This window comes from Pyrus communis, chromosome 17 (genome assembly GCF_963583255.1).
Source record: "Pyrus communis chromosome 17, drPyrComm1.1, whole genome shotgun sequence".
In the NCBI taxonomy this organism is placed as follows: domain Eukaryota; kingdom Viridiplantae; phylum Streptophyta; class Magnoliopsida; order Rosales; family Rosaceae; genus Pyrus; species Pyrus communis.
This window is the reverse complement of record NC_084819.1, coordinates 13,559,039-13,582,073: the sequence shown is the minus strand read 5'-3', so window position 1 is coordinate 13,582,073 and position 23,035 is coordinate 13,559,039. Positions and strand designations below refer to the sequence as shown.

The 23,035-nt window shown below is 35.4% G+C and overlaps 1 protein-coding gene across 1 annotated transcript; it reads right to left on the bottom strand.

Annotated features, from left to right (window-relative positions):
- Window positions 1-12,800: 12,800 nt before the first annotated feature.
- On the bottom strand, window positions 12,801-17,756 carry LOC137723052 (oxysterol-binding protein-related protein 3A-like). Its single transcript, XM_068462204.1, has 10 exons — window positions 17,535-17,756; window positions 16,959-17,052; window positions 15,937-16,053; window positions 15,767-15,839; window positions 15,470-15,588; window positions 15,156-15,277; window positions 14,754-14,930; window positions 14,039-14,183; window positions 13,485-13,663; window positions 12,801-13,238 (listed from the first exon to the last, which is right to left on the bottom strand). Exons 1-10 carry the CDS (start codon window positions 17,636-17,638, stop codon window positions 12,992-12,994), a joined length of 1,377 nt encoding a protein of 458 aa, XP_068318305.1. The 5' UTR covers window positions 17,639-17,756; the 3' UTR covers window positions 12,801-12,991.
- Between the last annotated feature and the right edge of the window lie 5,279 nt (window positions 17,757-23,035).

Below are 23,035 nucleotides of genomic sequence, written 5' to 3'. Positions count from 1 at the left end.
TTGACCGCTCTTTTTAAAAAGTTAGAAGAATGGTTTATCATATGAAAGTTTCAAGAAACTCAATACGCACAATCAGAAGCTTTAAAGTATATCAATATATGACATAGAATATTGTTAAATCTAATAGCGGAATGTGCTCTGATTTAAAGAATTTTATCGAGTGAACCTAAGCTAATTATATTATACATTGAGGACTCGTGGGTAAAATTTGGAGTCCAAAAAAAGAGCAACAGATGGTTGCCAAACCAATCAAAACCCCAACGAAATATGAAGGAAAATATGTTTGTTGGGCAAAATTTATGACATGAAAGCTACTTTGGCATCCCTTTTAGACAGAAAAGGCATATCCAATCATTTAGTACAAACCAAAAATTCAGTAAACACTAATTAAACCCTAAATCCACATTAAAATTTGCAGTAAAATGAGGTCCAATCAAGCACACAAATTAAGGCAAAAGAACGATAAGTTAGGGGATAAGGGAGGCCTCATTTTTTGTGGCGAGAGAGAGAGAGAGAGAGAGAGAGAGAGAGGATAAGGGAGGACCAAGTGATGAAAACAAAAGTCTGAAAGGGTCTATTGAGAGAGAACGAAGTTACAGGAAGGAGAAACTGAAAGAGAAAGAAAGCATTGCCACCCCCACCACTTTCTCACCTCTTTTTCGCATCAGACATCTCAAAAGACAAACCCTAATGCTTCTCTGATAAAACGGCTACATCGCCAAGAACTTTGGAAGTAGCTCACTGTCTTACACGTGTAATATATACTATTAAATTTGTAGAAAATATTCTATCCAACTTTTGAGCTACTGCTATTCACGAAAAACGATATCAGCTAAAGATATATACCACAACACATCTCAATGTCATATCCGGAAAAGCCTATTCGTCTTTGTGGATAAGGAAAAAAAAAAAAAAGGTGTGCGGAAATTATTTTTGCCTTATAATTCTGTCGTCATGACACTGACTGGCGAAAACAATCACACCATGCACCTGACATGCAGCAACTAGCCAAGTCTTCGTATTGCCAGGGGTTGAACCTCCATTGCCGTCAATCCCTTTGACATAGTCGGAAGTGTTAGAGATTTCAATAATAAATATATAAATTATTATTATTATTATTATTATTATTTGGCTGCGTTGTGCAGCATGTGTGTGTGCAGAAAGGGCATCAACCTTACAAAAGGTTGTGTTTTATTCAACCCTTTAGGGTTGTATATTTTTTGAATGGTTGCAAGTTTTGGTTAAAGGACATGATGATTACTCAAATTGTATGAGTAGAATTAAAATATATAATTAGTCAATATTTATTTTCTGAAAATTCTAAATAGAAGACATGTCTTTTGGATCAACACTTTTAAGAAGAGTTGTATATCTTCAATTAAATGAAATGACTCAATGAATGGGTGTCTTCATGCCTATAAACACCAATTGTGGCATAATGTTTCACACACAATTTCAGAAATTTGTTTCTACATTTCTTGCTCTCTTTTCTCTCCATCACATTCATACAATTTCTTTCTAGTTATTTCTAAGGGAATACAATTCGGTTTTGCTAATCAAATAGTCCATACTTTGTTGTATCCTGGAAGTAATTTGCCAAGAACCCTTTAGCAAACTCATTCAAGTGGGGGCAAATAACATTTTAAGGAAACGATTCAAGTCGTACCTCAAAGTCATCATTCGGATTATTCTCTATATTTCTACATTTTCTAGAACAATCTTAAAGTGTTATTATCGTTATGGAGAACAAGTTTGATAACCAGAGCCGGCTTTTGGGGAGTGCAACCGGTTCTATTGCACAGGGCCCCAAAATTTTGGGGGCTCCCAAAAATATTTTTATATTGAATATAATAATATATAAAATAATATTATATAGAAATACTAATCAAATAAAATATATATATATATATTTGATGGGCCCCAAAAAGCCATCAGACTACGACCTAAAATTTGTACGCAAATTATATAAGATAATAATTAACAAAGGGCAAAGCTAGTCTAGCCAAAAAAAAACAAAAGGGCAAAGCTAATCAATTAAAAGTGGAGAACTCCACTAATCGAGGCAAACAATTCAAAGACTCAAACTTGTTCTATCAAGCCAAAGTCTAATCGCTGCTTCCTTTTTTTTTTTCTTTTTTTTTTATTCTTTCACACCAGACTATCAGAGCACCAGAAGTTAGAATTCTAGACGTTGTCTCCAGTGTCCCAGTCTACTTCCCATTCTCTCTTCGTCCCATTGTTATATTTCCCACAAATTATTAAACCCTAATTTATAAATTTATGAAATTGAAGAGAAACTTCCAAATCATGAAGACAATTCAACTGATTAGAGTGATGTAGACTTCGATCAAAGTAATATATTTACTAATTTAAGTATATTGACTTGAAATTTGAAGATTCAGGTATTTCTCATCTATAATGATTTTTTTTTTTCTTTTGTACTTTTCAGGGCAAAATCAAGAGAAAATGAGTCACAAAAAATCGCTAGACGCACACACATTACGGACTATCAGGTTTCATTGTTCATACTTACTATAATTTTATTCTGATCATATTTGAAATATAAAAGATGGCTTTATAAGAAAGGCCCTTTTTATGAATTTCGCACAGGGCCCCTGAAATCTTAGAGACGGCCCTGCTGATAACATGGCTTTGAAGATTATCAATTAAGATGTCTACAAGCTAGACAAATTTGATGGATCAAACTTCACCCGATGGAAGGACAAGATGCGTTTCATGCTTACTGTTCTAAATGTCATATATGTGTTGGACCCGAAATTGGAGCATATTCGTGAACCAAGTGACAAAGACTTGGACAAAATAGTTGTTGATCGAAAGAAGCGTGAAGAAGATGAATTGGTATGTCGAGGACACATCTTGGGCACATTATCTGATCGCTTATATGACATGTACGCACACATTCAATCTCCAAATAAAATTTGGGAAGCAATTGAACACAAGTACACAATGGAGAAAATAGGTACCGATAAATTTTTAATGTTCAAATATTATGAATTCACTATGTTTGATAACAAACTCATCCTATACCAAGTTCATGAATTATTGGTCTTGGTCTCAAAGCTTCGTGAACTTAAAATAGTTATTCCGGATCCTATTATAGTTGGGGCTATTATGGCAAAATTATCCCAAACATGGCATAACTATGGAAAGAAACTTCTACACATGGTGGAAGATATTAGTTTGAGAGGATTTGCAAAAGGGTATTCAAATTGAAGAGGAAATTCGAAATCGTGATAAGAATTTTGCAAATCAAGATTCCTCTAAAGTTCATATTATCGAAGGAAACAAATATAAAAAGAACTTCAAAGTCAAAATTGACAATGGGAAGTTTAAGAAAACCAATTCCAATAACAATCAAAAGAATGCAAATGGTGTCTGCTACCATTGTGGAAAGAAAGGCCATTACATTCGTGATTGTAGACACAAAAGCAAGTGAGGAATATGCCAATAAGACCAACAGCACAAATATGGTGAAAAACTCTGGAATTGATAGCATTGTTGCAGTGGTACCAATGATGCATATTGGCATGATTACCGAACTAAATATGACAACAGCAATAAAATCTTCCGATTAGTGGCTCAACTCAAGGGCTACTATACATGTGTGCAATGACAAGGCACAATTCAAGACATATGAAGCATCAACGGACAATTAAGAGGTTTTAATGGGGAATCATAATTCTGCCAAAGTTCCAAGAAAATGAACCGTTGAACTTCAGTTTACTTCTGGGAAGAAATTGACGGTGCTTAATATACTGCATGTTCTAGAAATTAGAAAGAATTTTGTGTCTACAAATCTATTATGTAAGAACGGTATAAAGACTGTTCTAGAGTTCAACAAGTTGTCGAAAAATGAAATGTTTGTTGGGAAAGGGTATTTTTGTGATGGGATGTTCAAACTAAGTATTAATAATAAAGTGAATTCTTCTGCTTATATTGTTGAATCTTCCTCTCATTTATAACATTTACGTTTAGCACATATAAATTTTAGATCTTTAAAATACATGCGCACACTTGATTTAATTGCTTGTAATGATGATTATAATGATAAATGTGAAATATGTATTCAAGCGAAAATGACTAAGAAACCTTTTCCAACTGCCGAAAGAAATACAAATTTATTAGACTTAATACATTCTGACATATGTGAATTCAATGGTATTTTAACAGGAGGAGGAAAAAGATATTTTATCACATTTATAGATGATTGTTCTAAGTTCACTTATGTTTATTTATTGTCTAATAAAGATGAAGCTTTTGAGTGTTTTAAGTGCTATAAAGCTGAAGTTGAAAACCAAAAAGGAAAGAAAATTAAATGTCTTCATAGTGATAGAGGTGGTGAATATTTTTCACATGAATTTGGTATTTTTGTGAAGAGCATGGTGTTACACATCAAAGAACTGCACCCTATACACCACAACAAAATGGTTTGGCAGAAAGAAAAAATAGGACACTCACTGAAATGATTAATTCTATGATGATCAATGCTAATACTCCAAAATATTTATGGGGTGAAGCATTGTTTACTACATGCCATATACACAATAGAATTACATCTACGAAGACACATGTATCACCATATGAAATTTGGAAAGGAAGAAAACCAAATTTGTCATATATGAGAGTATGGGGTTATGTAGCTTTTTATAAGGCACTCAATCCTAAGAGATCCAAGTTGGGTCCAAGAGGAATTAAAAGCATATTTGTAGTTATGGAGAAAATTCAAAGGCATATAGGTTGCTTAATTTTGACTCAAATACAATAGTTGAGTCTAGAGATGTTGAATTTATAGAAAAGAGAATGATCAAACACCTTTCTCTAATCCGGCTACTAATCATTCTCAAGGTGAGAAAAGAAACAGTCTGAATAATGAACCAAGGAAAAGCCAAAGGGTTAGAAAAGAAAAGACTCTAAGCACTTATTTTATTTCCTCTCAATCTATTATATTTTTAGTTGAAGGAAATAGAACAAAAATTCTTAAGAAAATACTCATATTGTTGAATGTTGAGGATGATCCTAAAAGTCAAAGCGAATCATTGACTTCAAGAGATGCAGCCTTTTGGAAAGAGGCTATAGATGATGAATTTGAATCATTAATATTTAATCAGACATGGGTTTTAGTAGACTTGCCCCAAGGATCAAAAGCAATAGGTTGTGAGTGGGTATGTACAAGAAAACACAATACAAATGGGTCTATTCAGACATTTAAAGTCAGGCTGGTTGCCAAAGGTTTTAAGCAGAACAAGGGAATAGACTATTTCGATACATATGCACCAGTAGTTAGGCACACATCAATTAGAATATTGTTTGCATTGGCATCTTTATATAATTTGCATGTACATCAAATGGATGTGAAAACGATTTTTTTAAATGGTGATTTAGATGAAGAAGTCTATATGGAACAACCAGAAGGGTTTGTTCTCCCTAGGAATGAAAAGAAGGTTTGTAAATTAGTAAAGTCGTTATATGGATTGAAGCAAGCACCAAAACAATGGCATGAAAAGTTTGATTTTGTCATTTTATCATATGGATTTAGACATAACAGTGCTGATAAATGCATATACTGTAAATTCACAAATGATTATGGTGTTATTATATGTTTATATGTCGATAACTTGCTAATTTTTGGTACAAACATGAAAGGTGTATCTGAAACTAAAGAGTATCTAAATTCAAAATTTAAGATGAAGGACTTGAAGGAAGTAGATACTATCTTGGGAATTAAAGTAAAGAAGCATAGTAGGGGTTACACTTTGTGTCAGTCACATTATATAGAAAAATTGCTTCTTAAGTTTAAGCATCTACAAATAAAAAAAGTAAATACCCCTTATGACCCTAGTGAAACTTTGCTTAATAATTCTTGTAGGTCTGTTGCACAACTTAAGTATGCTAGTGTAATCGAAAGTGTAATGTATGCCATGCATTGTACCAGGCCAAATATTGCATTTGCAGTAAGCAAATTTTCTAGATACAGTAGTCATCCATGCACTGCTCATTGGAAAGCAATAAATAGAATTTTTGGTTATCTTAAAAGAACTATTAACCTAAGTTTAACTTACTCCAAGTTTCCAACAATACTTGAAGGTTATTCAGATGCAAGTTGGATAACAAGTGCTAATGATAATAAGTCTACATCAGGGTGGATTTTTACAATTGTCGGAGGAGCAATTTCTTGGGTTTCGAAGAAGCAAACATGTATAGCACATTCAATTATGGAATCTGAATTCATAGCATTAGTGGCAGCAGGTAAAGAAGCGGAATAGATTAGAAATTTGTTATTGAAAATAGAGTTGTGGCCACAACCAATGCCATCCATTTCTTTATACTGTGACAGTGAGGCTACTTTTGTCTAAAGCATGCAATAAGGTATACAATGGAAAGTCTAGACATATTATTTATGCTAAATCAAGTAATAACTTGGCGGATCCGTTAATGACAGCACCTTCAAGAGCTTTGGTAGTTAGTACATCTATTAGAATGGGGCTAAAACCCTTTACTGGAAATTAGCCACCAATAATGGTAACCCGACTTTGTCTATAACATCACTAGTTTAAAAGTTTAATGGGTAATAACGAGTTATTGTTAAGTGGTTGTGAAAGCGCTGAAAATTAATATATAACTCATTCTAGGATGATCAGTGCAAGACTACTACGTTTAGGAGGATGAGTTTTATCTCTTAATGAGGTTATTTATAGTTATGTCTATAGTAACAGGGACATGCGAAGGAACCTCACCTATATGAACATAAGAATGAGTGCCGTTTCTACCAAGAGTTGGGTTTTCTCTTGTAAATGTTCGTGAAACCAGGATGAAGCACAAGGCCATAATAGTGCTTAATTAGTTCAGAAATTTCTTTAAGGAAATAAGATATAATCATGTGTGTAGTGATTCCGATTTTAACATAAGAATAGGTGGTTTAAACTTAGGTCACCATCGCATTCGTTATAACTTTGAATTACTTACTCTAATTAAAGGTTTAATTCAAAAGACACTTTTATTGTATTTATGATTATATCAGTATGTTTGTGGTTAATTATAAAGAGAGAAATGTTATTATATTATTGAAATTGGGAAGGATTGTTAGAGATTTCAATAATAAATATATAAATTATTATTATTATATGACTTGGCTACGTTGTGCAGCATTTGTGTGTGCGCAGGAAGGGCAACAACCTTACAAAAGGTTGTGTTTTATTCAACCTTTTAGGGTTGTATATTTTTTGAATGGTTGCAAGTTTTGGTTAAAAGACATGATGCTTACTCAAATTGTATGAGTAGAATGAAAAGATATAATTAGTCAATATTTATTTTCTGAAAATTCTAAATAAAAGACATGTCTTTTGGATCAACACTTTTAAGAAGAGTTTTATATCTTCTACTAAAATGAAAGGACTCGATGAACGGGTGTCTTAATGCCTATAAATACCTATTGTGACATAATGTTTCACACACAATTTCAGAAATTTGTTTCTACATTCCTTGCTCTCTTTTCTCTCCATCACATTCATACAATTTCTTTCTAGTTATTTCTAAGGGAATACAATTCTATTTTGCTAATTGAATATTCCATACTCTGTTGTATCATGGAAGTGATTTGCCAATAACTCTTTAGCAAACTCATTCAAATGGGGGCAAATAACATTTTAAGGGAACGATTCAAGTCGTACCTCAAAGTCATCATTCGGATTATTCTCTATATTTCTACATTTTCTCTAATAGGAAGTTGTCTACTGCAGCCTTATGTTCAGTGTATTTTCCATTGTAACGGGATGCGCATCCAAGTCTCCAAGCTGTGGTGAAGATTTCGTCTGTTTTGTCACCTTAGAGTAGAGTAACTCATGTTTACCAGTTGATATTACTACTCTCGCCACCATCTATGGCAGCTTCATCAACTCCAGTCGCCGCATACCTACAACAAACTAGTTGAAAGCATATCCTGTTTACGATATGATGAACCCAATGACTACAAATGAATTCAGTTAAATCTTATAATTATAGATTTTCCTCACTTATACAATAGATTTTCCTTATTACATTTTGAAAGCAATAAATAGATTTTCCTCATTTATAATTATAGATTTTCCTGTGAATTTGGTGAATGTTTCGGGCACTAAGTCTTCTTTGGTCGAGGAATGTTCCATGCGCTTCTTTTTCGACTCGTTTTTGTTAGACTGATTGACCTCGTCCCATAGTGCGTGCTTCTCCACCAAAGCATATGAAGTTACCAAGGTCAGTTCTTCTCCCATGATCAATTTTCCGAATGAAGGGTGTTCAATGGGAAGCCCATTTTTGAATGTTGTTGTTGCTATATCTTCGTTGCAACAATCTTGGCCTTCTCCGCTTTGAACCTCTTGACATAGTCGCGAATTGTCTCCCAAGGGTCTTTTATGATGTTGAAGAGATGGTCAGACGTCCTTTTGATTGAGCAGTTAGACAAATACTCCTTAGTGAAAACTAAGGAAAGTTCATTGAAACTTCAAATCGACCACGGCGGTAGGGTGTGAAACCAATCTTGCGCCTCGCCTTGTAGATTTGTGGCAAAAATTTTACACATAAGCGCATCTTTGTTCCTGTAAAGGATCATGGTATTGCAGTATTGCTTGAGATGTCGATCCAGATCTTTGTCTCCCTTGTGTGGAGTGAAGTGAGGCATAGTGAACCCACAAGTGGATTTTTCCACTCGATCTCATATGTGAATGGTGACCTGCTAGTGTTGGTCATATCTTGTCGAAGCGCATTGTCAGTAGCCTCGTTGCGCTGGAAATTACGCAATCATTCAGTCATGAGCTTTTTAACTTCTTTTGAATTTGCCTTTATTGGCAATGGAACTTTCGGCTGCCCCTGGTCGTGACCTGTTGGTATAGACCGCTCTTCCCTATGCTTGACTCTTCTATGTTGCGGTTGCAGTGCATGTGCCACATTCATGGTAAGTGAACAGGCTGTTTGCCGGCTACCGGTTGAACTTAAGTCGAATTGAGTGACTGCTTCTTTCCGTCTGCCATGCTGCCTACTCCGATGTGAGGTGGCAAATGCTTCTTGCAAGCTTAGTTGTGAATAATCACTTCGCCTGGAGGGTTGTCCATGTTGATAATCGGAGTGTGACCTCAACCGTGAACGTATGCTCGTCCGTGGGCTTGATCGGGAGTGCACGCTCCTCCGCGCTCTAAGACAAAAGTATATGCTATCCCGAGGACCCAGATAGGAGCATAAACTGCCAGAACGCTTGGATCGTGGCTAGTTGAGGGGCTGCTTGCCAAGATGCTGCTGGAGAGGTTTATCGTCTGTCCTTATTCTGCTTCGAGACATCTCGTCTGGGGCATGCTGCATCTCGATACGCTACAAAAGCTAATTCACTAAGGTCGTTTGATATGCGAGGGTGCTTATCAACTTTATGACTTGTCAAGACAAGTGTTGTTCACCATGCAGGATGGAATGGCTTGGATGGTAAGTTTCTCCATATGTGGTAAAAGTGTATTGGACTCGGGGTGCAAAATTTAAGTCGAGATAGGTTAAATCCGCAGAAACTCGAGGGAAAAATGCCCTCAGTTCAATTGTTGATCCAGAAATTTGAAGTTGGGATGGTTGAACCGGTCATGGACTAATCGGGATCGCCAAGTGGGCCATAGAAACGGGTTGGGCTACGAAAGTAAGCCGTGCCATGTGCGGGGCGCGTGGGCGTAGTACAACCCTGGTGGCGCATGGCCGAGGGGATGGTCGGCTCAGCTCGGGCCTGCAATGCGCGTTGGGCATGCGTTGCTTGAGCAGCAGTTTGGGCCTGCTCGTGCTAGGCTTGGCTTGTCTGTTTGCGGCATGGGCTGCACTCCCCGTGGCTGCCATGGTGGTGGTGCTCCGTGATGGCAAAGTTGCTCATCTTGCTGCCGCGTTGAGCCTTGTGGATTGTCGTGGTAGGGCTACATCGCAATCTTTGAATGTAGGAAGTTTTGTTCGTTGTGGTTTCCAAATTTCTAGCCATAGTATTTTTCTCCTACGTCTATTCAAAGAATTAAAAAATTCTACAAATGAGAACGTATGAAAAATTTACGAACGAGCGAGAAATGAGAAACTTTTAATGTGAGAGTCTTCTTCGAGCATGTGAATCAAACTCTCAAAGAAAGCACCAATTTGTAGATGCAAATTTTCGTCGTCTTTTCCTTTGACAGAAATGCACCTGCAGAATAATAGCACCTAAGATTAAGGCCAAAAGCCTCACGCGCCCATGATGGTTTTTTTTTTTTTTTTTTTGGGGGTTGGGGAGGGGTTTGGCCAAAGAATCTATGATGCCAAAGTTAGAATTTGAAAAAGAAAGTGTTTATGACTTTTTGGGGAGAGAATGGTTTTGCATTTTAGTGGGAAAACATGGCTATTTATAGGGGAGCGATTGGCCCTATTTGGAGAATAGGGGCCGGCCACATATGGTCAAATTGTGAGGGTAATTGCAAGATATTATGTGAAATAATATCTTGCAATTAACTTGGCAATTAATCTCAAATTGAATAGGAAAATTGGGAGTTACCTTTTGAGTGATAATTTGATGAGGAGTGATGAGAGGGTTTTGAATAAATACTATTTTGATCACCTTTGACTCTTCCTTGATTGTGTCATTATTGTTCGTTGTATGCGCGTGGGAATCCCGGTGTGCCTCGAGGATAATTATGTCCTTCTAACCTAAAAGTCCACATGTCACCTTCATAATTTTCTTGATTATTTTTTTCTCCACATTAATTCTATTCAACTTGATTGGAACCAAACAAACCCATTTGTGAGTCAATTTGGTATTATTGTAGGTTTTTTATAAGCCCCCACATTAAAATTTAATATTAATGACTTATTTATCCTACTATGCAATGACAATTTTGACCTTATTAAGTTTAAAAATAATAAAAAATTTCTAAATATACCTCATATCACTTTTAACATATTACTTATCTTCTTCAACTATCAAAACTCCTCCCACCCTCCATTGTTGAATAAAACCCTAACCAATGAAACTACAAACATGTTGATTGAGAAAAATTATTTTTGGCGACTGGAATACGAAATCGGTGTTTCGAAAGCTTTACATGAGGTAAGACTTCATATTTTTCATTGTTTTAGTGATTTCGACGACATCGATAATTATTTAATCTTGATTTTACTGCGTTATTTAAGTTTTGATGTTTGTATTCATCTTTTAGCGATCACAAGGATTACGTGAAGAATTGAACACCTAAAATTACCACCTAATATTAAAAATAGACGACATGGGTTTTAATGGTGGAATTGAAAACAAACCCATATATGCTTAAATCTCAAGTGGCATCTTTTGTCAAAATTCCAGTCGGCATTTTTTGTCCAAATAAGAAGCTTTATTGATTATTTGCATAAGACTACGCCCCCTTTACCAATTAAAGTATTAGACTAATATTGATATTGAGTTGTATGATGATTCTTAGCAAATAATTGAGGTGTATCATTCAATTTGAAATCATTCAGCAAACTAACGTTCAGATGGTTTGAAATCATTTGACAAAATTAAAAATGAGTGTTATAAGATTTGACAAATATGGGATGTATAAAAAATGTGATGTGTAGGTAGAAAATGTAAGGTGTATATTGAGAATGTGGGGTGTGAGGGTATTATGGAGAAGGAAGTGGGGTGTATTAAGATAATGTTTAATTGAAAAAGTAAATGTGAGATGTATTATGTAGGGTTTATTCAACTATTTTTAAAGTGTTAATATAATTTTTATAAAATAAAATAAAAATGTTTCTGAATTACTTTGAGAATAATTAGTTTTAAAACAGTTAAGCATTGGTAAATCATTTTATAAAAGTGTCGTGGGTATGAAAATAATGTCACAATGCTTGCTAAATTGTGAAATAAAATTGTTGTAGTTGTGTATAATAACTAAAGTGATCAGGATTTTGAAATGTATATGAATTAAACAGTCTGACAAATAAAAAAGGTATTGGCATGATAAAAAACGGGTAGCGGGGGCGGTGGTGGTGGCGGTGGGGTGGGTATGAACTTGATGGTGGTGAAAATGGGCGAAGATGGTGTTGGTGATTGTCGCAATGGCGCTAGTGACATTGGTGGTCGAGTGGAAATGAAGGGGGAGCTGGTGGAGGAGAGAAAGTGGTGGCGTTATGGTGGTTGTGGCAATAGTGGTGGGTGGTGATAGTGGTGTTAGTGGCAGCCTGGCAGGGTTGAGGTGGGGAGGAGGCAGTGAGTTTGTTCTCCCAAGGGAAAGAGTATGTGTGCAAAATACGATAGTAAGGTAGACGATATTATTTTCAAAAACTAATTAGCGTTACGGGAATAAAAACAAATTCATCAAAAGCTCAACTCCGCTCCTAAAGAAAGCAGGGTATGCTTTTAAAAGTTGATGTAAGGAATCAAGATGTAATACTTTGGTCAAACACTCACTTTATGTATCTAAAATGTTCACTTGTAGTTAACGACCAATAAAATACAAGCAGGGTAATTTAAGTGGGATCCCTAGTGATTAGTCTTTCTCTACAATCCACTTCATACGGAGTTCAAATTCTCCCTCTTCCGCTCGTCTTAACATAATTTAGTATAAAATATCGCTTGTATTTGAGAGAGAAACAAAGAAACAAAGAAACACAAAAAAAAAAAAAAAAAAAAAAAAAAAAAAAAAAAAAAAAAAACACCCCTCCTTGTTATCTCAGGAGACGCAAGGCAACAATTTAAGTAAGCGGCTAGAATGCACCTATGGTTAAGGTGGTGAACAAAAATGCTTCCCCCAGACTGCTACTTAATTTGTAGAATTTCAGGCAAACAAAAATAAGTCAGGCTTCCAATTTCGAAGAGATGGACGACAACGCAACAATATCATAGTCGGAAAAGCCTAACCGTCTTAATGTTCCATCATCATAATACCAACTCCGAAGGGGAGCGGGCAGAGGTAAGAATAACAAATAAATAAGCAAAAATATTATACAGGCGAAAACAATCACACGATACACCTTAAGCAGTAGCCAAATCCTCGTATTGCCAGGGGTTGAACTCTATTGATTTGACGTCAATCGCTTCGACGCTGTCTGAGTTGTCTATTGCAGCCCGGTGTTCTGTGTACTTTCCATTGTAACGGTACACTTCCATGTCATCCCATGTTGTCTTGAAGACTTCATCTGTTTTGTCAAACCACCTCGGAGTAAACTCGTGTCCTTTTTCCAGTCGATTTTTCTTCTCAGCTCTCTGCCTTTCCTCCAAGCTGGTCAATGAGTAGGTAGATGTATTTAAGATATCAGTTTCTTCACTCGGGTTAGTGCTATTAATGGATGTCAAATTATACAATCAAAACAAAGCATTGAGCTTGTTGGTTTAAAGGTAAACCCCAATCCCTTCAAAAATATATCGTGTGTGTGTGTGAGTGTGTGTGTGTGTGTGTGTGTGTGTGTGTGTGTGTGTGTGTGTGTGTGTTTGAGAGTGAGAGAGAGAGTTAAAGATAGATCCAGACCTGCTCTTTTCAAAACCGGCTTTGGATAGGTCCCCCTGCTCCAGTGCGTATCTATCAGGACGCAGGCGAGAATCTGATGCCAATAATTTCTTAGGAGCAGTGTCGAAGCTGTTTATTTTGTGTGCAAAATGTGTATACTGGAATTTGTCATTTTCTGGAACATCAGCAACTCTCCAAACCTGTAACGAAGGATTAAAGTAATTTCTTATGAGCTTCATAGGATAATTTCCTCTATTGAAACGATAGATTATATTTCGCAAGTGTTCCTTTTGTCGTATCAGGAACGGGCAGAAACTTTATGAATAGTCAACCAATGTTCAATAAAATGGTGATAACCATTAGAGCACCTATTAACTCTAAAGATTCATTGGTTTCTACAACTTCATACGTCAACTGGACACCAGATATATAAAGGACAAATATAGCTTTCAATTCCTTTAGGAGTCGGAGTCGGGGCATGCAATTCCTCTTTACAAGCACTGTACAGAAGTTCACTCCAGGTTTTCCTAGATAAGATTCAACAAGCTGCAAGGTGTATCTGGTACGAAACTAACCTCTTTCAGTTCAGTGCCAGGAAGTGGCTCCCCTTCTGAGTCACAGGGTTGATAACTCATTGACTCGTTCCATTTTCCAGTCATCAATATTTTAGGATCCTCAGCAGAATTATAAACATATCCATCTACTTCATAGCGACCAGATCTGCAAGCAAAAATTTACATCAGATAAAAGCGTGAAACCGACATACAGCATATATTAGTTGATAAATTACAATCCTTGAACAAAAACCAAGTCTTTATCCCAGAAGACTAGGCTTAGCTACATGTCTTTTTATATCAGTTTGGTCCTCAATCATTGGAATATTCCCCTGCGACTCAGTTTTGTCTAAAATCTTAGCGTTCGCAGATTTTTGTTTCTTATCATCGCATCATGTGAATAGTGTGCACTACCAATCATGCTCCTTAAGTAACCGTATGGTGCCTGAGTTTGAATAATACAATCATGACCAAAGGAAGAACGCAGTTATACATGGTGTTTAAAAGATATAATTATAGATAACTGTTCACATTTGAAGTAGGTAACTAACAAGACAACATCAAGGTAGGCTCACAATTTTAGAATAACTTCTTTTTAATAGATGGCTCGAAGGTTATTCTTAGACCTGGAACTTCGACAGTATGGCCAAAATACCCTCCCGCAAGATGTTACCAGGCAAGTGTGCATATGATGCAAACAATGTTACATGTGATGAGCACTAGAAAGATGTCATACCCAAACCAGCCGCATGGTTGGAAATACAGCACAACTTTGTCCCCTGTGGTCAAATTGGTCAAAACCATATCTCCTGGTGAATCGACCCATGTTCGTCCAAAAATTAAGTTGTTAACTTTTGTTGGAGGGGGCGCCAATTCAAATTCTACACCATCTCTTTTAAGGGTCAAACGTGTTCTGCATTGAAAACATTTAAAGGTTACCTATGTTATTACTAAAGAAAAAAGATTATGCTGACAACGCAATTTAGCTCTCACTTAAAGACGAGTCATTAGATAAGTAAGATGCTTTTATTTACAAATCTCATGATATAAGCTTATAAAGAATATCAAAGGAGTTGAGAAGATATTAAATCACTTAGCCACAAGATTATAGCTGCGGAGAAAGATCATATAGGGTTACCTTCCGACTGGATAGATATCCAGTGAGTTCCCCAAAAATTTGGTTTTCACCTTCGACGTTATGTCATAAATAAAATGCTCATTTTCAGCATGACCAGCACTCATAGGAGGGTGATGACTGACCTGGAAGGAATACAAGAAAAATATAATTTAATTAAGTACAAATGCATCAACAACTATAAGAGTACAGTAAGCCTTCCAGTAAAAACCAAACAATTTGAGATTCATTTACAAATACATTCTTTTATTTCCATGCTGAAGCATCATAAATCTCAAGTAAAAATAGAATTCATAGTTTTGGTGCTTAGAACACACCTGTTCTGATAAAAACGTGACGCCCCCATGATTAACCATTTCATAAGTCTCGCCAAGTATTGGATTGAATGGCTTCCAGGTTCGTTGAAAGGCAAAGTAGACAGATATGAAAAAGGATGCTGCAACCAGCAATCGTAAGTTAGTCTCCAAACAGTGGATACACAAATAAAAGAAGGGAGGGAGAAGAGTGGAAAACAACCATGTCTACACGGGGAGAGAGAGAGAGAGAGAGAGAGAGAGAGAGAGAGAGAGAGAGAGAGAGAGAGAGAGAGAGAGAGAGAGAGAGAGAATACTTACCAACATATACTGATCTCATGTATGGATCCTCACATTCATCAGCAAGATCTAACAGATGGGAGTATTCCGTAATCTGTGACATAATTGGACAACTGTGAGATTTTCTGGGCAGAACAGGATCGGATTGAACAAAGATTTTCTAGTACCATTTAATTATAGATAACACAAACCTCTGCCATTTTCTGCAGCATGGTCATTGGCTCGAAAATAAGTACTGGAAGGGTCACCATTGATGTGATGTCAGAGCCAATATACTTCTGCATTATCTTCCAGTAACCATCCCGATCCTGACAAAGAAAAGGGGAAGAACTTCTGTAATGAGTATGCATGAAAGCATTAGAAAGAATTATTTGTAGGTTTTTCCAACACCAATACGATCTCATTAAAACAGTAATGTATGGGACACATGGAAGCTGCTATACAAGTAAATGACATCTTACGTGCTTTACTGTTGCTCAGATTGAATAACTACACTTGGCAAGACTAAATGGGAAACTTCTCAAGGCAATCAAATGTGATTTCAGAAAAAGAATAGAGCAAAATTGGCTTTGACGCTGAAGTAAAAAAAGAATCTGAAACGGGCTAAGTATATCTATTGGCAATAGGTCCAGATGAGGGCAGCCATACAAATCCATTGAGATACTTTCCAGGTTAGCTAAGGTTGTGTCCTTTAGTTTATCTTAGCCAAAACAAAAACAATCTAAAGGGTGACAGGCTAATTAATATCTGTGATCATGCTCAGTTCTTGTCATGAGAGAAAATATACTAAGCCTCCTGTAGTATTAAATTCAGTATATTTCTGCTTAATGTAAACCATTCCGTCACAAAATACAGCACAGGTGTAAAATTGCTAATTTTGGGTCATTCATTTCTTCCTAGGAGGTTTCCTTTGAGTCACCTGATAATGAAGATGCTCCATCTTCTCCAATTAAAAAACAGAAATGTCATAATGCATGATTTTAGAGGTGTACTAAATCACCGATGTGGTTATTACTGTTTACAGTAAGGTCTTCTATGATAACGCTGCTTCAAAGGCCATGAAAAAAAAGCTATGGAGGCAGACCTTCGTGCTCAAAATGCAAATATAATATTTCTGCAGCCCTAACATATATATAAGAAAAAATCCAAGACAGTAGCATTTTATCTCTATCAAGTATGCAAATGGTATTGCCATGGCAGAAACGTAGTGTACCTCCTGCTTCCATCTTCCTTTCCTTGCTTCGTCTTCGAGATCTTCCTGCCCTCCATCTGGATTGATAACCTCCAGCCCCTCATAACCCATTATGCTGCACATCGGAATAACACGGATTGTCACAATCTGATTCGTCATAACATACAAAACTAGTTTATCAACACACATCCAAAACTAGTTTCTAATCATCCATTTTGAATTTAGTAAAATGGGTATGAATTACCAATCTATTGCATCTGGAGCAACCACATAACATAAAACCTCTATTCGGCAAACATTAGATTCAAACTAGGCATTACCACAAGTAATTAAGCACCAAGTACACCCCAAATCCAGCTAACTAGACCTCCAATTATCACAAATCACTTAAACTAATCTAAAAATTAATAGAAATCCCAAATTAGTAACAAATTGAATCAGATTTGAAGCTCATAGTAACAGTTAACACTACCAGAGCTAAAATTGAACACCAAGAAAGCGTAATTCAACGAAAAAAATCCAAATCCCAATGCCCAAAAGCTCCAAAAGAATCCAATCAGCTCGAAAGATGAAATGAAAGAGGGATTTGAGTTATACCCGTTGACGGATTTGGTCATGGCGCTACCGAGATTGGTCAAAGTGGAAGCCATGGAGGCAAAGAAACCTCCGCTTTGCTTCGGATCCTTGGGATTGGGAGCCATCGCCGATGTAAAACCCTAGATTCTGGTTCGCTCTCGCAACAGCTTCTGGAGAAGAAGAATACAAAGCGACCGAGACAGAGGTTAGTTTCGGGAGGAAGACAGAGACATAGGGGGGCGTGAGGTGTAAATGTTGGATTTTTAGGGTTTTTTTTTTTTTTTTTTGAACAAAAGATTTTTAAGATTTTAAATTAAGTGAGGAAACAGCGACGATTAGCAACGATTCTTGTTGGCGCTACTTCTGTTTGAAGTCAACAAGACCGGAAGGATATTTTCTCCTTTTGAATGTAATCACAAACTCTTTAAAGAGGGAAAGGGATCCTCTCTAATCCTTTCCTTTTAATCCACCAAATTAAAAAATTCAGACTATTGAAATTTGACCTAAGTTTAAAGTTATTATAACTTTTAAAGTAAGCCCCTGTTTGTAGTCGTTTGATCAAATTTCAATGTCTTAGATTTACTGATTTGGTAGATTAAGAAAAAAGGATCGGAGAGGATCCCTTTCCTTCAAATAGTATGCACATTTCCTTCCACTTGCGAAAATTCAATAATGTATCGGTATATTTAATGTTTGTTAGATTTAATAGTCTCATATAAGTGGTTAAATACCAGTTCATCTTATGAATTTGTGTACTGTAAAAAAATGGCTCTACCAATTGATTTAGGCTTGTTTATAAATGTTTTAAAATGATTGAAGGTGTTTTTGGTGAAAATATTTTTTAATTCAATATTTAGTAAAAGTACAAGTAATTATGGTTTCAGGTGCTTTTTTTAGAACCTAAAAACATTCTCTAAAAGCATTTTCAACAATTTTAAATGTATTTCCAAACGAGATGTTAGTTACATTCAGCCCTTACTTATCAAGTTCAACCAACACCAGTGCGAGAAAGATATACATTTATTATAAGTTTAATACTAAGTTGTGGTTCATTGTGACTTGTTATGGAATGATCGACAGCTCGTTGCGAATGTATTTTTGTGACAATTAACAAGTATTTCTTCTTTTTAATTTAATTTTAACTCTTGAAGAGTATACATGTTAATAATTACTCTAACCTCATTCAGTATGTCTTTAGTTAATTAAAGAATATCTCATGTTCAACTAACGTGGATGCAAAATAGTACCCATTTATAATCAATTCATTATGAAAATCTGTTTTATTGTGGCTAGTTGTGAATGAATTATTAGCGGCAGTTACAAAAGTATCTTTATAAGTGAGAACGAAAATTTGGAGGCGATGCGTTTGGGCAAAAGAGCGTGGGAAGTGGGAAGAATCCATAAATAAAGGGGGCGAAGGCGGAAGCATCGAATCCAACACCAAAACTGGAAAGCGGGCAGCGCAAGCAAAAGCAAAGAGACAGATGCGTATTGGACTCGTACGACGCGTGGGTGGCAATTAAAAATTTAGAAGAATCGGGTGGGCTGGCTCGGCCTCGTTGTCCATTTATCATTGAACGTGCTACTAGGCCATGTGAGCGCCCACTACTACCACACTTTGTACACCCACTTATGTTTCCACATGTCGATTGTTGACAATATTCCAAATTCAAAATCTTTTTAATGTTGAAAAATGTTTCAAATTTAAATTACAATTGTCATTTAGTATTACGGTTTAGTGTTTTTTTTATTTATTTGTAAGTGTGATGTCTTAAGTTCGATTCTCGTCTTGTGAGGCTTAGCTTAAACCCTCTCCTCCTTAATGTAGATAATTTTGTTTGTTCTAAACAAAAAAAGAAAGAAAAAAAAAATTCAAATCACAATTGCTCGTTGATAAAAAATGCATTTAGATATGAAGAAAGTTGACCAGCTGGCAATATGTAGAGCGGTTCAACTCCTTCTAAGACAAACAAGCTTAGAAAAACTTTTGATGTGGAATACTTCTTCATAACCTCGCATTTCCTTACGTGTGGCGAATTTTTAGACCTACAGTAAAAACATAAATTGGATGCAGAACACATGTGGCCAGTAAACTTTAGGCATGGGGTACCTTGGCTCTAATGTCAAGAAGAAAATTGAAGTTCAACTATACCGATTAGCAATATAACAAGGACTGAAACTCCTTAATATTTGATAAACTTTCGATATGAAATATTTCGATACGTCCTGAGAAGATAAAACTTACAACTCAAGTAAACATGAGTTTACATTCACTTCCCTCAACTCTTGGTACAAAAGATGTAACTAAGTAAACTAGGTTTTGTATGGTTTGTCGAATTATTTTGGGATCACCATGCTTGTCAGTATTACTTTGCTATCACGCAATTGGATCACCATGCCTCGTTCTCACCGGCTGGGAATCGAGGTGGTAAAATGGGTTGGGTTTTTGGACTAAAAGGCTGGGCTAAACTGGTTTTAGAAGACAAAAACGTTGGGCCGGACCATAGCCCGTTCAATCGACTACTAAGGCCCATTTCTCATCGGTATGCTTTTTGTTGACTTTTTTATACAAGGCCGAACTCTTCGTCGAAAAGGGCAAAGATAGGTGTGAAAATTTATCTTAAAATGTTTCGATGCAGTTAGAATGGCTTCTTGGTGGAGGAGAAGATTAAGTGCTCGTTTATGAGTGTTTTTGATATGATTGAAAATACTTTTAGTAAAAAAATGATTTTGGATCATAAAGTACTTAAAGTGTTCTTCAGGATTTATTTGTATTTTTACTAAGAATTGATTTCAAAAATATTTTCATCGAAAGTACTTTGAGTTATTTTAAAAGTACTTCCAAATGAGATCTAAACTTTTGAGTTGACACTTTCAGATTTTCTCATGTCGATAGGCAGGAGTCCAATGAGTTGTGCATGAACTGGCACTTTGTTATTTGAAACAGAGTGTTCAAACTTTGATGGAAGAGGAGTTCAACTATTTCAAAGGTACTTCCAAACAAACTTTAAAATTTTAAGTCGACACTTTCGTCTTTCTCATGTCGATGATTGGGAGTCCTATGAGTTGTGCATGAACTAGCACAAATTTCGTTATTCGAAACAGGCTGTTCAAACTTGGATAGAGGAGGAGCAAAGTTCTTTTCTCTAAGATACGATTGATGTGATATATTTCAACATTTGATTGAAAGGACAACCGTTCATGTACAATTCATATGAATCCGTATAAAATCATTGAAATTGAATAGAGTTGAATGCTAAAGAAGAAAGATTTTTGTGAAATGAGTCCACCGCACTTGACGTTTTAGAGCAGTTCCAGCATGGGAACCCTCTCCTCAGGTAATACATTATGATATCCTCTCAATGAACAGTAACTACCATCATCTGTCATCATCTGTCATCATATAAAGCGATATGTAAATTCATAATTTGAGAACACATACTGACATCATCCGTCACCAATGAATGAGACAGTTGTCGGACAGGTTTGGTTTGGTGACCTATAAAACATGGTTACTTCATTTGTCCTATTCTTCCCTTTTATTTTTATCAAATATTATCTTCCAAATGGTTGGTGATCAGTCTTTGTGGTTCGTCTGCATATTTTATATGTTATAAAAGTTTTGTCCAACATATATGCTTATAAAAGCAATGTTGTAAAAAACTCCCGTAGCGCTGTTTAGGTCCCATCTAATTGTTAGATGGTTGGTTAAGCCATAATAATTTCTAGGGACTTAAAAAATAAGAAAGAGTGTTTATACATGTTTAGCCGTATGTTCAGGTACCCGTCTAAATCGTGATTCTCACTTAAAAAAATAAATTACTTCCGTTTTTGCATTTTATTTTTTCTATAAATTGTAACAAACTTGTTGAATGCACATTCATTATATGCTTGTTCTCCACATTTTAAATATGTTCTAGTATTTTAGATTTATATATCATTCTATTTTACAATTTATGTATCGTCAATACAATTATATATTTATTTTAAGTATAAGTAGACATTTATTATGTGTTATAAAATAAATTTAATTACAATAAAAAAGATCACCCAAGCCTCTGGCTAAATGGCTGGGCGCCAGGTTGCCACCTTACTAGTGCGGAGTGCCTTTTAAAATCTTGTTAGAAAGTGCCTTTTTTATTTGGTAAGTGTTAGTTTCATATTGCTGTACTTTTTAAAAAACTGCTTGTGTTTTGCTGTGAAAACAAAGTAAAATAAAAATGTTTGAGTGTTCGGTAAACTTTTATATAAAAATATATTAAATAACTAAAAATGGTATGAGATTTAATGTGAATAATTGCCAAGTAGAATAATAGAGGAGCAAAGATTATAGTTTTGTAAAATACGCGGAGTATACTTGCCATTTGAAGTTTTCATTAAATGGACCATATTCACTATGCTTTGATAAATAAAAAAAAACACTTTTTGCTTCTGTTCTTCTACTGTCATTAACAACAGTTTTTTTTTTTTTTTTCTAAATTTGTTTTATGTTCCAAATTTTTTAATAACCTTTAAAAAAAACACACACACACACTACAACTTCAAACTAACCCTAAAAATCACTAAGTTATGAGATAAAGTTTAGCAAGTGTTATAGAACATCTAAAAAAAAAATTATAATGAGGAATATACTGCACCCGATGAAAAATTCGTTAACCGACAGATTCAGTTATGGAGAATCGAATATTTTACGATTTCGAGTTTTGGAGAAAATAAACAAGTTGAATTTGTAAATGAAACATTCAAAGCCTATCCGCCCATTGTCATCCTAACCTAGCTTAACAATATAGAATTGTATTAAGATCATGCTCCATACAAAATCCATAAATTAATACTCAATCATTAACTTTTGCTTGGAATTATTCAATCACTTGATTATTCACTATTACTTAATCCTCAGTGGGATACCGCGAGTCATACAATACATTTTTGACCTGAACAGCTGCAATCCTTCGACAACACTTTTCATATCATCTTTCTGCTCGCATGAAATATGTAATTACAAGAAACAATTTTGACATTCAAAATTTCATGGTGCAAACTTTTTTTTATGGGATTTTAGTTTTTTTGGTCTTTAAAATATAAAATCGATAGAAGCGTTATTCGATATTTTCATTATTTTTTCTTTATTTAACGGATATTTTTCATTGAAAGACAAAATAATTGACGATAGACAAACTTAAGGACCAATTTTATAGATTTTAAGTATCAGAGATTAAAGTAAAGAGTTATGTCAATCTTATTATGTAACGATGAAAAATAAAAATGAGTCTAAGGAGTTAAAAGTTTCGACAAACAAGAGATTTTTCAATATGACCGGAATACGAAATGGTACATCACGTGTCACTATACAAATAATGAGATATTTATATTAAAAAATTAATAACTAAAAAAAATTAAACTTTATATTACTTATATAATAACACATGATGTACCACTCGTATTCTAGTCATAATAAAAAATTTCTCTCGACAAACAATGTCTTGAAGGTAAAGAATTGGTAGGCGAAGACACGTATGGAT